Consider the following 17,282-nt stretch of genomic DNA (forward strand, 5'->3'; position numbering starts at 1 on the left):
GATATCAGGCTGACAAACCTAATAACAAAAGTCCAGTAACACCCACAACAAAGACACCATCAACATAGAAAAATAAGAGGCTGTTGGGTGATACCCTATAAGCTTGTTACGTGTCTGTCATTTTACACAGTGAGATAAAAATCCAGGCACCAAGAGGCCCTCTGGGAAAGAGGTGCTGTTTGTCTACCCCACATTTTCCCCTTCTCCCTTAGTGTCAGAAACCCTGTGTTATCAGGCACAGGTAGTAATGTGCCCAGCTAATAAGACACATATCCCAGCCTCCATACAGTAGGGTGGGTGGCTAGCAAGATAGAAGAAGTCACTGGGTGGGGCTTCTGGGGGAGCTCTATAAAGGTGCTCTTTTGCCTCCTTTCCTCCTTTTTCCTTGCCCAGGACACAGAAGCAGTGGCTAGAGCTCCAGTAACCATCTTGTGATAATGTAGCAATCCTAATATTGGAAGCCATTTGCCAAGGATGGCAGAGCAGAAATACAGAAAGCCTCTGAGTATCTGATGACCTGTCATACGAGCCATGGACACTAACACCATTCTTCTTTTATGTGCTGGGAAAAAATAATCTTGTGTAAGCCATTGTTACTTTGAGTCTCTGTTACTAGCGGCTGAAGGTAATTACTTACGGATACCGGCCGTGTTCACTGGTTTCAAAGGTGCTTCCTTCTAGCAATCCAAGATGGCATCATCCTCTGGTGCATAGGAAAATCCCAGGAATGCACTTGAGGCCCCAGAGCTGCTGGCCATCGTGTCGGGAGTGCAGCCAATGGATGTTGACACAGCTTCCTGGGTGAACTCTGGGTCAAAGTGTTTCAAGTCAGCAGGTCCTGCCTGTGAATGTAAGCCAACGATAAGAAGGGAACACTGGGGTCGGAGCTGCCAAAGGAACCCACAAGCCCCAAGAGGGATGTTAGGCCTCCCCTCTGAGTGCCTCGTGGACACCCTTACTTAACTGTCACTCACTCATGCATTCACATTAGTCATTTTATTCCGCAAGGTCCTCTAACCACATTTCAATTCCTCTAACCCCCTCACACCCTGCAGCTCCACACCAACCCTCAGACAAGTCAAGCCAACATACACTGACTGACTGCCTACCAGACACTGTTTCATGGCACTAAAAATACAGAAGAACAAAATAGAGTGGGCCTCTGCTTTCACGGAGCTTACATTATGCAGGAGTAGGAGGGTTAATAATAAGCATGTACACAAATAGACAATTTCAGGTGTTGATAGGTCTTATGACGAAGATAAAATAGGGTAATATGGTAAATAGTGACTGGGCTTTAGTTATTTGGGGGAAGACCTGTGTGGGAGACTGCAAAAATGGTGACAGATTCTCTGTTTCCCATCCAGCGGTGGAGTCTATTTCTTCATGCCTTTAATATGGGTTAGCCATGGGACTTGCACAGGCCAATGGGACGTTACCAGATGTGACGCAAGCAGAGGTTTGAAAAACGCACACTGGGAGTTCTTTCCTGCTGCACCTGGAACCCTCAGGCCACCATGGGAACAAGCCCAGGCTTGCCTGCTGGAGTAGGAGAGGCCTCATGAAGGAGCCCCCAGCTGCCCCAGCTGCTGGCCGACTGCCAGTCTGTGAGTGAGGCAATTCTAGATCATGAACTGCCAGCTGACCTGCTAGCTGACCACTGACATGAGAGAGGCCAGCAGAGACCAGGTGGCCTGACCCAGCTGACCCAAAAAAACCACCCAGCTGACCCACAGAATTAAAACAAAAAAAAATTGTTGTTTTAAGCCACCTATTTTGGAAGTGGCTTGTTATGTAGCAAGAGCTAACTGATAAAAACCTCTCTGTGGAGGAGGCACGGTCTGTGGAGAAGGATCGGCCACCTGGGTTTTCTGAAGTAAGCAGGCGAGCAAGTGGAAGGGTCTGCAGATCTGCTTTAGTATGCAAGCCTTAGGCTGTGGAACCAAACAGACTGTCTTTCCAGCTTCTCAAAAAGGCCACAGGGCACAGTGGTCCCAGCCCAGAGCTCAGAGTTCCAAGACCAGAATGTGAATCCTGGCCCTGGCCCTTGTTAGCAGTGTGGCCCTAGACAACGCAGGTATTTTCTGCTTTTTACAAATGAAGACATTGATGCTACAGAAACTTATTCAAGGCCTCACAAGTGGTAGGTGACAGACCCAGGAAGGCACCCCCAGTCTGTCTCACTCTAAAATCCAGGCCTTGCCAGGCATTGCATTCTATTACCTCTCTGTCTAGTATTTTTTGTATTAATCTCTCTCCGGGGTGTATGTTGAGTATTATCCCCAGGGTCTTTTTAAAATCCCCAGATAAAGAAACTTTTCAGGTGCCAAGACTGAGTGTATCCTATCTGACAACTGTTGTCAAGAATCTGGTGCTCAAAGACACGTCTTGAACAGGTAATTCACCAGAGGAAAGATGTAAACAGCGAGTTAACATGGTCAGTGTTTAGGGGTGTAGACTACTTGGATGGAGGGGGCTTGACATGGCTTGACACTTCACAGGTGGCCAAGAGAAATTCCAATGTCCACTTCAAATGGGAACCCCTTTCACTCATACTACCACAGCTAATGAACATTTACAAACTAACCATCTTCACTGTAAATCAAAGAAATATAAATTAAAACAAAACAAGATGCCATTTTTTACTTGAATTTGCAAAGTGAAAAAAACAGTAACAACCTCAGATGCTGCAGAGAGTAAGATGAGAACTCTCCAGCAGACACTGCTGGTGGGAAGTAGGCTGTGCTCCCTAACACACAGTTAAGGCAATCTGAATCAAGAACCTGAAATAGTCTGAATCAAGAACCTAAAAATGTCCACACTCTTTGACCTGGTAATTCCCCATCTGGAATCCATCTTAAGGAAATAATCAGAACTCTGGGCAAAGATACACACTTAAAGATGTTCATCAGTAAATTATGATAAAGAAAAATTGGTAATAACCTAGAGTTCACCATTAGGAACATGGTTGAATAAATTATGTTACCAACATAGGATTTAAATGTTATGCAGCCATCTAAAATGATACTTATAAAGTTTTATATGACTTGGGGAAATAATGACATAGCTTTTAGCCAAAAAAAAAAAAAAGAGGGGGAGAAGATATCTATAAAGTATGACCTATGTAAAAAACACATAGAAAAAAGACTGGAGGGAAACATGCCAGGGATGGTTTCTCTTGGGTAGTGAGATAATAAGCTTTTTCTCCCTGCTGCTTTAAATTTCTCTGTTTTACACACTTTCTACAATGAATACATGTCATTTTTATTATCAGGAAAAAAATTAAACATAGGAAAAAATAAAGATATATTTACAGGGCTTGGCTCTGTCCGGGTGTGCTACGTGACACAGAGCACTTTAAAGACTGTAAAGGGCTCTGCAATTAGGGTTATTGGTGCTAAAAATAAAGTCATGGCAGCTGGGTTCATCACACAGAGCTGAACTGGCAGTCACGACTTCTGGGTTCTAGACCCAGTTCTGCCTCTAACTTACTGTGTGGCCTTGGAAAAATCATTGAGCCTCTTGGACCCTCAGTTTTCCCTTCTGTAGAAAGGGAGTTGGCCCAGAGACTCTCCAAGCTCCCACCAGCCCTGGGAATCCAGAATCTAGGACCCGGTGACCTCTTACCACATTTGGGTTGAAGGGTGGAGTCAGCCTCTTATGGTACAAGTCATCCCAGTTTATGGGGCTGAAGAAAACATGAGCCTTTATCTCCAGCTGCAGGAAGAAGGCGCTGATTAGCAGTGGCCCTCTCCATAGGCGCTCCCACCCCAGCCCCACACGACCCGGAGCTCCAACTCTGCTGGCAACTGGCTGTCAAGCCCTAAAACTTTTACTAGGAAAGTAACTTACAGTTCCCTCTGGTTTCCTGGGACAAACGAGCAACTGCAGCCAGGCCTCTCCCCTTCGCCATGACGTAGAACCCAGGCCCTACTGCCCCCTAGCATGTGTTTATTCCACATCTATTTACTGAGCACCTACTCTGGGCCAGCACTGTGGTGAGCTTTGGAGGTATGTCAGTGAACCCACCCCCAGGGGTCCCGGGGGATCTTGGGGACCCCTCCCCCCATTCTGCGTCAGTGCATCTTGACTCTTCCAGAATGCAAACCAGAGAAATAGACCAAATCAACTCACTGAGGAAGGTTTGAGAAATAAAGCCCCAAGAAAAGCTGCAGGTTCCCAGAAACCCATAGTTTAGGACTCAGCCCTGGGCGTGATTCACCACTTCCCTCCTAATCAAAACCAATTTTGGCACCAACTTCCTCCTGTCCCAGCAGGATCCTCCCTCTCTCTGTGTTTCTCGAAGAATGATGCTCTTGGCTCCCTCGATCAGAACGCCCAAGGGCTTGTTAAAAAGCCAGATTCAAAATATCTTCAAAAGAATATCTAAGAAACTGTTAACACTGGTTGCCACTAAATTAAGGAACTGGGTGGCTGGAGGGACTTTTTCTGCATATCCTTTGAATTTTGATCTATGTGAATGTATACTTTATTTAAAAAATCACACATATTTTTTAAGATGCAAATTTCCCCTGGGAAGAAGGAGATCCGTCTCCTTGAAAGCCCTGTTCGTTAAGCTGGCCAGGGATGGGCAGGCAAATGCCCTAAATGTTGTTACACTTCACAGTATCTGGCTGAGGTACACAGTAGGGCTGTTGGTACAAACACTTAAAAATCACTTACTATATGCCAGGCACTGGCCTAAGTACTTTACATACGTTAATTCATTTGATCTTCGTAACAACTACGAGCTAGATGCTGTTATTACAGATGGGGAAACTGAGGCTCACAGAGAGAAGTTAGTAATTTGCCCAAGGTCCTGGGACTAGTAAGTGGAGGAGAAGGGATCTGGACCTAGGTAGTCTGTTTCGTTGTCCATGCATCTCAACCACTACGCTGGAAGAGAAAACTGACTTCTAGGGAGAAAGGTACTGTGGTCTTTTTTTCGTAAATCCAAATTATCTTTTGTTGAGTAGAGAATGTAAGATTATTTTTAAAGCTACTTTAATAAAAAAAATACCATCAACTTGTTAAGGGAATGGACTGTGAATCAGTCATCTCTATATCCTGAGTGCCCAGCCTGGGCACAAGCAAGGAGAAAGTGCTCATATTTGTGAAATTTATGATATTTGTGAAAAGAAGTCCAGTCCAGTCCACTCTCTGCACAGAAGCCAGAAGAATTTCTTAAAACTTAAGTTGGGTTTTGCCACTCCCCTGCTCAAAATACCCTAAAGCGTACCACTCACTTTCTTGTTCCCACTGCAGGACTTTTGCACGTGCTATGCCCTGTGTCCAGGATGCCTCTGCCCAGCTCTCTGCAGTGGCTCCTTCTCATCCTTCAAGCCTCAGCTTAATTGTCACCTCCTCAGAGAGGACCTCTCTGATCACACCATTGTGAATTTGTCCCCTCCCCACATTGTCTATCTCAGCTCATTGTTCATTTCTTTCCTGACACTTGTCACACTCTGTAATAATTGTATGTAATGTTTGTTTGTTGTCTGCCCTCCCCCAACAAACTTAACAAGGGCAGAGACCCAGTCTATTGAATCCCTAGCTCCTAGCTCAATGCCTGGCACATGGCAGGTGCCCAGTAAATACTGGTGGAATAAAAAATTAGATGGAAGGGCTGGCCCAGTGGCATAGCGGTTAAGTTCACATGCTCTGCTTCGGTGGCATGGACCTATGCACCACTCATCAAGCCATGCTGAGGCGGCGTCCCACATAGAGCAACTAGAAGGATGTACAACTATGACATACAACTATCTACTGGGGCTTTGGGGGAAAAACAACAACAAAAAAGAACTAGACGGAAGGAAGTTAACACGCAGCAGCAGCTGTGAATTTCCAAATGAATGAATGAGCAGTGCCTGGCTTCAGAGGAAAGCTGGATGCACGTCACTGTGCTGAGCTGCCTCTGCAGAAAGCTGAGAGCCCTATGAGTGGCCAGTGCTCCACTGGCAGGTCACCTACAAAGTCTGCTTTGGAGCCCAGCCGCTGCCTCTGGTCCTTGTGGAGAAGAGCTTGCAGGAGGTCGCAGGCGGCCACCGTCCGGCCCCCAGGGATCTGTAGCGGCTGGTGCAGAATGTTCTCATACATCTGGGACACGTCTTGGCTGTAGAAGGGCGGCTGGTAAGAGAGGGAGAGAAGCTGGAGGATCATCCATGCTAAGTGGGCGCAGGTCTCAGGGAGACTTGCAGCAAAGCTGAGTAGCTAGAAGGATTCAGCCAGACCCATGTCTTGTGCAATAGCTCACATGGCAGACTGGAGAGAGACAGAGACCTCCAGGCTTCCAGCACAGTGGACAGGGCTGCTGGGAAGGCCAGAAGTTTCTCCCCCTCAATGTGAGGCTTGTGGACCTCCCAGGAGCATCCCCTATCCCGCCTCTCTTAATCCTGCTTGTGCATCAACTGTGCACTTTTCAAAGTTAACACTTCCCTCGTCATCATTTCATCCCAGCCTCACAACCGTCCTTTGAGACAGGTTGTAATTTTTCAGATGAGAAGACCGGGCTCAGAGAGATTCAGCCACAAAGCTAGGAAGAGAGCCAAGCCCCAAACCACAGCCAGAGTCCACGTCTCTCTCCACCTCCTCTGCCAGCTCTGCCTTCTCCTGACGCCGCGGAGCCTGTTCCTTCATAGCCACCAAGCCATGCTGGTAAAGCCACTCCAGAGCAAAGCCTGGCCCCGGGGCGAGTCTACACCTGCGCCCATCTAACCAGGTGGCATGGGATTGGGCCCAGGGGCTGGTTCCACAACCTACCAGCACTGTGACCTTTCTGGGCCTCAGTTTCCCTCCCAGTAAAATAAGAACAACTTCCTTTCCTGTAGTGCCAGCCTCCAAACGCTGTTTTGAGGTACCAAAGGAATAACATATGAGATGGCGTGTTGTAAACCGTAAAGTGCTGAACTAACATTATTGAAAAAAAAAATATAAGCCTTGTGTTCAATTTGGCACCACGTTTTCTAGCTTAGACTGGAGAGATGGCTTGTTCAGTGTCCTCAGCAGAGCCTGAGCAGGCCACACCAGGGACAGATCCACCCCTATCTCTCCCCAGAGCCAGATGTCCCTTGCAGACAGCTACCCCACTCACCAGGCCGTGCAGCATCTCATAGAGAACTGCCCCCAAGCACCACCAGTCCACCGCCCTATCATAAGGTTCTTTACGAAGCACTTCTGGAGCCAAGTACTGTCGAGGAGAAACACAGTTACCTGAAAGACCCTCAGCCTCAGTTTCCCCATTTGTAAACAAAGCACTTGGAGGAAGAGATCTTCAGGGGTTGATCCTGCTGTGATATTCATTTGGCTATCCATGTGTTCATTCAACATCCATTCACCAAAGGCCTGCTTTGTGCAGGGCCCTTTGCCACTGTGCTGGGGACATATAGGAGATCAGGCAGGACTGCCCTGTATGGTTGTATATGTTGTACACCACACAAAAGGACCAGCCAAAGGGGTAATGGGTGCTGGCTGTGACCCACTCACCAAGCCATTACCCTAGTACACAGCTATATCTGGCAACTTTATTTGTGTTTAAAGGGGTAACTTTTTCTAATTAGTCTGCCCAGAGGGGTGCCTGTTTCTAATTTGCACAAAAGCATCCAGTCAGTGTCCTGGGAATCGGAAAGCCCTGGGAGTACTCACAGTGCAGTGGGGAGACTAATGGGTAAAGTGTAGGCAAATGTGGCATGTCCTTGTACTGGAAACCTTAGTGACAGAGGGATGGAGAGGAGTCAGGAAAGAGGAGGTGACACTTGAGTTCCCACTGACAGATGAATGCCTGCGACGTCTCTGTGCCTTGCACAAGGAGAGGACCCGAGGCAGAGCTGTGCTTTCTGCCAAACCCGAGGGCTTGGTGACCTCTTAGCCTGGTGTCCATGGACAAAGCCATTTTGAGAGGTTGTGTGGGTCTGGGGAAGGGCGGGGAGATACACAGACCTGAGCCCTACTTGGTGTGTGGTTACAGACAGGTCATTTAACCTTGCAGAACCTTGGTTTCCTCATACACAACATGCGGTGGCAGAACCCCTCCCTGGGGGCTGTTTCAAGGATATGTGCTCATATATGTGTAATATACTATATGTGTAGGCCCTTAAACAATGGGAGCAAACGCGGTTACTCTTGTCTGTGTTCCTTGGCACCATGGCAGCGGCTGAGTCACGGAAGAGACGACGTGTTGGGGCCACGTGTCTCCTCCACGAGCCAGGGTGCCATATCCCCTGCTCCCCGCCCCTGGCAGTGTCCAAGGAGGGGATGGCTGGGCTGTGGGGCTTTGGGATGCCAGCCCTGTCCAGCGGACACCCTCCCATGCACAAACACAGGCAACGGCCCCTGCTCAGAGAGGTCATCTGCCCATCAGCTACCCTAAAACCAAACTGAGGAGGCTCAGCTGAGATCTGAGACCTAGGTTTCCAGGCATATGGAGAAAAACAGGGCAGCTCAAGTCCTGATCCACGCCAGGTCGGGAGGAGCTTCCCAGGCCTTCAGCCTCAGCCCCTTAGCCCCCACCCGGACATCTGTCCAAGCATCTGGGAACTCCTTCAGGTCCCAGGTCCAAGGGTCAACACCGGTGGGAGTCCAAGGAAAGGTTTTAGCCCCAAGGCTGCAGGAAGGCCTTGGCAGGACGTACAGATGTGTGAATTACTACTGAGACTCACAAATTTTAACCCTCCAGGCTCGTGGCTGGAAGAGGGAATTGGAGCAGTGCTTTCCACTCGCAAGGCCTGATCTTAACTGTCAGGCCAGGCCCTCCTGCTGGACATGGACATTACCCCGTAGGGCAGCGCTGTCCAATACAGTAGCCACTAGCCACATGCGGCCACGAACACTTGAAATGTGGCTGATCTGAGCTGAGATGAACTGTAAGTGTAAAATACACATGGGATTTCAAAGACTAAGAAAAAGAGAATAAAATATCTCTTTTACAATTGTATAAAATACAATTTTATAACAACTGCACGTTGATATGATAATATTTTATATATATGGGTTTAGATAAAATATATTATTAAGATTAGTTTCGCCTGTTTCTTTTTACATTTTAAATGTGGCTGCTGGGAAATTTTAAATTGCATGTATCATTTGCATTTCTGTTTCTACATCTATAGGACAGCCCTGCCGCAGAGCTTCACCAGCAGCTGGCTGGGTCCCAACAGCCCGTAGAGCTGGTGCCCCCCATTACACAGACAAGGAAACCAAGGCTGAGCGCACAGCCAGCTGAGGGGAAGTGCTAGGGTGGAAGGAGTGAGCCTCTCAGGGGTAAACTGTGGCTCTAATGAGGAGCTGTGGCCTCAACCACTCAAGGCCTGGCCTCTCCTAGGACGTTTAGCTCACCTCGGGGGTGCCACAGAACGTGGACGTGGTCTCCTCAGGCTCTACACCTTCCTTGCAGAGGCCAAAATCCGTGAGCACCACATGTCCCTGCAGAGGAGGAGGGCAGGGGCAGAAGGGTGGTTTAAGATAAAAGTATGGCCAGGCTTAACCCCAAAGCCCAGATGCCACACCCCAGGGCAGTGGCTGTGGGGTCTGATGCTCCCAGCACAGGCTGGAGGCTCCGCTCAGAGACCCAGGGCTTCTGGATGCCAGGAGCAGCACAGGGGCAAGGTGGGGAGACGGCATTCCACTGTCTGCTCCCAGCTCATCACAGACCCAGACCCATGCCCTACAACAGTGCAGCTCCAGCATGTCCTTACTGGAAGGGCCTGGTGGCAGCAGTCCCCTAGACAGGGGGCTGCGGACCTAGAAAGCAACCACACCTTGTGGCAGCTGGGCAGGAAGGTGGCTGGTGGAGGTCGTGGAGTGAGTGGATACTGCGGGGCTCTGCCCAGACACGCTCTTTAGGGGCTGTCATGCCCATCCCTCCATGCTGGGACACTGCCTTCACCCAAAGTCATGCCCCCTCCCGAGGGGCAATCCCTACCCCATGACTGGGTACCCCCATTTCCTCAATTTGGAACAGTTCTAAAGAGCCATCCCAGCTCAGGCCCTCCCCACCCCTGTGAGGTCAGCCAAGGCCTCACTTGCAACTACAATGCAACCGAGCTTCCTCCTCTGCCCACTCCTGCCTCCTCACCCCCTGAAAGGCGGATCTCTTGAGAGTGGTCCCCAATAAACCTTCTGCACCCAACGCTCCATCTCAGTGTCTGTTTCCAGGGAACCTAGTCTAAGACATGGAGGGACTACAAGATCCACAAGCTTCCCCCTGGCTCCACCCCTGCCCCCCCAGACCTTGTCTACACATGCACACACAGACATGTACATGTACATATGGTGCACATATACGTGTGTGTACACATGCATGGGTACATGTGCACACACATACTTGAATGCATCTCTACCCGTATGCACGCATGTACAATGCATGCACACTCATGCACACTCACACACGGGCACACAGCATACACGTGCAGCCATACACACATACATACACACAAACACACACATACACACACATCCCAACCTGGCAGTCCAAGAGAATGTTCTCTGGTTTCAGGTCCCTGCAGAAGACAAGAGAAAAGAACCCTGTAGTATCTCAGCCACTTAGTGAGGGGAGGTGGGGACCTGGGCTCCCGGCAGGAGGACTGTTCTGGAGGCTCACAGAGATTAGAGGGAGAGCCCAGGGAGGATGGGCACTTGACCCTAGAAGGGAGGAGGCTCCCACCCTGCCCACCCGGGAGGGCCTCCTCCTCAGACAAAGGGCCTAGTTCACCAGGATTTCATCAAGATGTAGGGGTCCACACAACGCCTGGCTGTTGGGGCAGAAGGGCCTGGCCCGGCTCTGAGCCACAGGCGGGCCTCACCTGTAAATGATGTTGAGAGAGTGCAGGTAGCCGATGGCACTCGCCACCTCGGCGGCGTAGAACCGGGCGCGGGGCTCCAGGAACCGGCGCTCCCGCTGCAGGTGGAGGAAGAGCTGGAGGGGAGCAGGCGAGTGAGTGGGCTTCCCGGGGCTCCAGCTCCTGGAGGGCAGGGCGGCGGGGAGCTGGCCAAGTCACCCCCTCTCAGCTGCAATGTACTCAGATAAAAAAGGGCACGCCGGGGCCGGCCCTGTGGCTTAGCGGTTAAGTTCGCGCGCTCCGCTGCTGGCGGCCCGGGTTCGGATCCCAGGCGTGCACCGACTCACCGCTTCTCCGGCCATGCTGAGGCCGCGTCCCACATACAGCAACTAGAAGGATGTGCAACTACGACATACAACTATCTACTGGGGCTTTGGGGGAAAAAAAGGAGGAGGATTGGCAATAGATGTTAGCTCAGAGCCGGTCTTCCTCAGCAAAAAGAGGAGGATTGGCATGGATGTTAGCTCAGGGCTGATCTTCCTCATAAAAAAAAAAAAAAAAGGGCACGCCGGCCCCCACCCCACAGAACAGTCGTGGGTGTCCAAAGGGTCTGCAGGACAGATGAATTAGCATGGACTGAGCACCTACTGAGTTCCACGCTCTAAGCCAGACCCTTTCACCTCTCATCTAGTTTCATCCTCCTGACTACCTTCAAGGGATCGAAATGATGCCAGTTTCCAGTAAGAGGAAACTGGGAGGGGTCAGAGCAGCCGGGTGACTCACCCAAGATCATGTAGCTTGTAATTGGCACAGCTGCAATTTCAATTTGAGTGGTTCAAAGACGTGTTTTTCCTCCAACCCAGGTGACAAGATTATTATGGCTGTCAAACTGAGCCCAGGTTAGACCTGCCCGTGGGCCAATTGCTTTGGTCTATTTTGCCGGCATGGAAAGCCCTTTACCTCTACCAGGCAACTTAGGGATACAGGCCAAAAGTCATGAGGTCACACAGGTTAAATCTGGGATCACTGAGGGAGGGGCCCCACCAGATTTTACCGTCGTGCCCAGAAAGACAGAGTGAAGTCCAGGAGGTAGCCTAGCTTATCCCAGCTGTGCTTCTGGGGCACCAGGTGGCCTCAGGTCTCCATTTACCACAGTGACCAGTCACCCCACCCAGTGGCCTATGGGGTAAAACAGGGAGCCCTGGAAATCTCGACCACAGAGCTCCTGTAGCATCAACCTTTCCCAGATGCACCAAAGTGAGTCTGGGCAGCTTTGCGTGGCGAAGTCAAGAAATGATTACAGCCAGGAGTCAGACAGGCCCGCACTCAAATCCTGGCTCTGCCAAGTACAGGCTGTGTGGCCTTGAGCCAGTGATTACCTTCTGAGCCTTGGTTTCTTCAGCTACAAATGGGTCTGTTGTAAGGATGAAATGAGATAATTCCAGAACCCTGTGCACAGGGGGCCTGTGGGATGGATAGCTCCCAGCTAAGAGCCGGCCCTGGGGAACCTCCCTGCGGGCCCACCCACCTCTCCCCCGTTGACATAGTCCAGAACAAAGTAGAGCTTCTCCGGCGTCTGGAAGGAGTAGCGCAGGCCCACGAGGAAGGGGTGCCGCACGTTCTTCAGAAGCACACTGCGCTCCGCCATGATGTGGCTTTGCTGTGAAGTCACAGACAGGGGCCCCTGTCACAGCCCACCGCAGCCCCTCATACCCTGGCTCAGCCCACATGGCCTCCTGGTGAGGGTTGCCCTACCCAGGACCTTCTCATGCTCCTGCTCAAACACCCACTATGGCTCCTTATTGCCCTCAGAGCCAGCCCAGGTTCCTTGCCTAGTATTCAGGGCTCTGCATGGTCAGCCTCAGCCTCAGCCAGTCCATGTGGGTGCAGCTCCAGCCCCTGGATCAGAAACTCCTGTCACCACCACCCCAGGGTGATAGCAAAGCATATGTAATTACTGCATAGATGAATCTCAAGGAAAATCTCTGAGGCGAGAAGCCATGCACCACCACATTCGTGCCTTTGTTCATGCTGCTTCCCCTGCCTGGACCCTGCTTTCAGACCATCGGAATCCCACCTTCCAGGCCAGCTGCCAGGCTACCTCCTTCAGAAAGACCTCCCCTTCCCACCCCACGATGTCCTTATTAACCTTACTTCCTCATCTGAGTCCTCTGACTTGATATTCAATCCTCACTCAGGGCCTGCTCTGTCCTGATGGGGCTGGTGTTAAAGAGACTTAAGTCAGCTGAAGTATCTAGAACTCCAGGATGGCTCTGGCTTGAAGGGCCTTTGCAGAGTGTAAAGCATGACCCCATATTGAACAGTTGGGAGGCTGGCACCTACACAGGGCAGAGGACTCGTCCACTATGGAGCCCTGAATTTCTCAGGGGAAGCAGAAGGCCCCATGGGTGAGGCAGTTGGCCTGCCTTCCTTGAGAAGCGTCAGCACCCTGGGCACCACCTGGCCCTCTGCTGTGACCCCCTTTGCACCCAGCCCCATGGACCCCTCAGACTTGGGACCCATCTTGGAAAGCCACCCCAGGCCGGGGGTCAAGAAGCGGGAGAGGAAACGCCTATGCCCTGGTACCTCTTTTTTCTTTAAGATGGACTTTTTCTGCAGCACCTTCACTGCGTAGAACGTGCCATCGGACTTGCGCTTGGCCAGTAGGACCTGAGCGGAAGCACAGTCGCAAGGCCCCGCAGGTGATTCCTCTAAGCTTTGGCTTTCTCGATGGCCCCCAGCCCCGGCCTGCGTCCATGATTTTGCAGGTTGTGAGCTCCCTCTTTGCACACGCAAGTGACGGGCAAGGATGGAGGAGGCTGGAGAATGGGAGGCCCAGGCCTCCCACCCTCACGTATCACTCACCTTCCCATAGTTCCCTTTGCCAATGACTTTGAGGAAGTCGAAGTCGGTGGGCCGGGCACTGGGGGAAGAAGGAAGAACATGGGTCAGTGTTTGTGAGCCTGGGAAGCCTGGTGCCCGAGTTCAAATCCCGGCTTCTTTTTAACTTTGAAGCTGGGGGATCAAGGGAGTTTTCTAAGAGCCACGCCTCCTGGCTGCTGAAGCATGCCATGTTCTCTCGGCCAAGAGGGGGCTATAAGGCTGGCCCCTGCCCCTGGGGATCTCACAGTCGAGTAAACCACAGGCAAGCTGGGGAGAAAACCAGACATGACTGCATAGAAGGCGAGGGATCTGGCCCCCAAAGCCTGAGATGGGCCTGAAGGGTGGGGAGCAGCTAAAATGACACAGATTTTTGGGGACATTTCAGGCAGAGGGCTCAGCCTGGGGAATTAGTGGGACATAAAGCTGAGGGATGGTCCTGGGCCCAGATGGCAGAGGGTCTTGAGGCTAGACCAGGGAACTTGGATTTTATTCTCAAGGCAAGGGGAGCCAGGTATGAGGGGAGCAGGGAGGAAAGGTGCTTGAGAGACCAGAACTCACTTTGGGTTGGCTGAAGGCCCCAGGTTGATGTTCTCATTGGCCCTCGAGGGCTAAAGACATTTACAGAAAGAGCTGATTAAGAGCAGGTCCCTACTCCTTGGCCCCCTCCCTTTGCCCTGGCCCAGGCCCTGCTCCCTTCTCCAACATCTCTACTAGCCTGTCTTCCTTCCTTCTTTCCATCCCTCTACCCAAACACCCTCCTATCCACCATCTCACCTGCCTCCTACAACAGCCTTGGGAGGCTGCTGGCTGTTGTGCCAATTGTGAGGGTGAGGAAACTGAGGCCCAGAGGGGAGCTGTCCAAGGCCTTACAGGCAGCCCCACTGACATTAGAGCCCAGGGGTCCTCAGGGCCAATCCCATGATTTTTCCACCCCATTTACTTCTTGAATCCCTTGCCCAAGTCTCTTCTCTATTTACTCTGCAAATGGCCCACTTCTGTGAGCTCACAGTAACCCCTGTCTGCCCCCTAGACCTAGTCTGGGGCAGCCCACCTGGCTGGCCAGATCTTCCACCGACTTCCTCAGCCGTGGGAGGAAGTGAGCCCCCTGGTGGTGGATGGGGGAACTAAGACTCACTCACCTGCGGACTGGGGGTCCCCGCCGGACTGGAGTCCATTCTGTAACAGTGATCAGGTGGGCTCTGGGGGCACAAGGATGAGCAGGCATAAAGAGCTGTTGTTGGGGAATTCACATCACTGTCTCGGGCTTCAGACACGGCTGCCCTGTCTGCCCCTCCCTAACCCCGTGCACCAGCCACAGCCTGGGTGTCTCCTACTGGAGACCAGCACCCCCTGTGTGGAACAAGAAATGACATCCCCTGGACCCAGCCTCTCTAATCAAACATCTCAGGAGGAAGAGAGGGAGGACAGTCGGGACGGCTCCTCCCAGGCCGAGTCTTTTCAAGGGTTGGGGGCAGCCAGGGCAGCATGATCCCTGTGAGCCAGGACAGCTCAGGAAGTCCAGGATGGCCAGGGCTGGAAGGACCCTAGCAGAGGATAAAGTCTGAACCCTTCCCCTCATTTCACAGGTGGGGAGCCTCAGGCCTAGAAAGGGACTTACCCAGGGTCACACAGCTTGTGAGCTGCAGGCTGAGCTCCCCAGGCTCCTATACAGGCATGTTGCAACCCTGAATTCCTGTGCACAGCCCCAGGCTGGGCTCTGTGCTTTTATCTCTCTGCCACCAGGACTTCCACCTAATGCCCCTGGAAGGGCAGCTGCTCTGGGGGCCGTGGGCCAGAGCCACAGAGAGACCCAAGACTGACCAGCGTCTATTTGAGAATAAACAGACCAACTGGTCTATGCGGCCAGAAGCATAGTGTCTTCCCTGCCCCCTCCCTGCAGGGTGGAGGAGGCTGGTGTGTCCAGGCCCTGGCTCAAGGTGCCCACGGCCCCACAGCCCAACCCCTGCTTGGAAGGTCAAGTCCGAGAGACGAGATCTCCCCTGAGAGCACAGTTGCTTGTGGGGGCTGCTGGGTACTGCTCGTCCCAAGAGCCTTGGCCTGCTGTGGGGCCTGGGCTGCAGCCTGGCCTTTTTGGGTAGAGACCACCCATCTTTACCAGGGGGCTCCTGGAAGCACCACCCCATGGCCTTCTTGAGAGCTGAGAAAGTGACCACAAGTAAAGGGGGGAATCCCCCAGCCCAGGCTGCTCTGAGAGGCCCAGCCCTGCGGAGCCCTGAGAAAGCGACCTGCAGAACTGCTAGAATAGGGAGGGCAGCCTGGCCTCAGCCAGTGCCCCACGGTCTGTGCTCCCACAGACCACGCACGAGGCTGCCGTACCTGCTCCTAGGCTGACCCTGACGGCCCCTCTGCCTGGCCCTGGCCTCCCCGGCCCCACGTACCTGCCCAGCCGAGGATAGGCCGCTGACAGAGCCAGCAGTTGGAGCCGAGGACGGGCAGCGGACAAGAGAGCCTCTCTCTGTTCTCCCAACAAGGGCCCAAGTGTCTGTGCCTGGCGCCGGCCCGGCCCCAGCACCCAGCTCAGAACTCCCGGCAGCAGCAAGGGGGCTGTTGATGTCACATGGGATCCAGCAGAGCTTAAGAGGCACCAGAGACCTCTGTTCCCTTGGGGATGTCGCCTCCCCTTGGGTGGGGGGTGGAAAGGGGTGGGCAACAGCTGCAGGAGAGCCCTGGAGATGCTTGGGGCTTGTTAGAAAGGGTATGAGTGTGTGGGTCAGGGTGTGTGTGTGGCGTGCGTGTGCAGGTGTTTCGTCCATTGGTGTGCTTCAGGGTGCCTGTCTTGTGTGTCAGTGTGTCCTGTGGATCAAGGTGTTTGTCAGTGTGAGTCTGTGTAGATGACCACATGTGCTCTGCTTATTAGTGTGCCTCAGTGTGACCACGTTTGTGTGATTTTATCAGTGGGTCTGTGCACCTGTGACTGTTCTTACTGTGTGTGTACAGATGTGCTTCAGTGAGCCTCTGTGTAGTGTGTTGACATGTCAGTGTATATCTTTCTATCTGTTAATGTGTTGTGTGTATGTATATAAGTGAGTCTGCAGATGAGTATGGGTGTCTATTAATACGTGTGTGACAATGTAACCACATGTGTATAGATAAGTGGTGAGTCTGTGTTCATATTGGTGCATATCAGTAAATTTCCGTGTGTGTGTGTGTGTGTGTGTGTGTGTGTGTAGGGGGCCTCTCTGTAAGAAGACACGCTCCGCAGGGCCTAACCAAGCCAGGTGTAGACCAGACCATCTGGGGCTGAAGATGAGGTTCCAGAGACCAACCATGGCAGCTGAGAGCACTTTGCCCCCTGAGAACCTGCAGGTGTTTCAGAGCCCTGGTGTCTGGCTCAGTCCAGCTGGCCTTGGTCTTTGACTGCTTGGTCCTTTGGGCCTTTCCCTGCTGACCCCTCCAGGGCTCTGGCCGCTGTCTCCGGGGCAGGGCTGGTTGTCTCACAGCTCTCCGGCTGTGTAAGAGACAGGAAACAGGGTCCTGGCCCGCACCCTGGCTCATGAAGGCCTTGCTGCCTGGTGTGATACTTAGGTACTCACAGGGTCCCTTTCTCTCCCCTGAAGCTTGTGAGGGGTGTTCTGAGGAATGAAGGAGTTTACAGGGTCCGACACA

General features: G+C 52.1%; 1 protein-coding gene across 2 annotated transcripts; it reads right to left on the reverse strand.

Moving 5' to 3' along the window:
• Positions 1-649: 649 nt before the first annotated feature.
• SGK2 (serum/glucocorticoid regulated kinase 2) lies at positions 650-14,845 on the reverse strand. Of its 2 annotated transcripts, none has more exons than XM_058562119.1 (12): positions 14,795-14,845; positions 14,214-14,263; positions 13,638-13,695; positions 13,359-13,442; positions 12,301-12,432; positions 10,797-10,909; positions 10,457-10,493; positions 9,331-9,417; positions 7,091-7,186; positions 5,971-6,126; positions 3,628-3,717; positions 650-842 (listed from the first exon to the last, which is right to left on the reverse strand). In XM_058562119.1, exons 1-12 carry the CDS (start codon positions 14,828-14,830, stop codon positions 678-680), a joined length of 1,104 nt encoding a protein of 367 aa, XP_058418102.1. In that variant the 5' UTR covers positions 14,831-14,845; the 3' UTR covers positions 650-677. The 2 variants fall into 2 exon arrangements, with proteins under 2 accessions (XP_058418102.1, XP_058418101.1); XM_058562118.1 differs by having other exon boundaries at positions 14,214-14,245; positions 14,795-14,830.
• Positions 14,846-17,282: the final 2,437 nt, after the last annotated feature.

Source organism: Diceros bicornis, chromosome 19 (genome assembly GCF_020826845.1).
Source record: "Diceros bicornis minor isolate mBicDic1 chromosome 19, mDicBic1.mat.cur, whole genome shotgun sequence".
In the NCBI taxonomy this organism is placed as follows: Eukaryota; Metazoa; Chordata; class Mammalia; order Perissodactyla; family Rhinocerotidae; genus Diceros; species Diceros bicornis.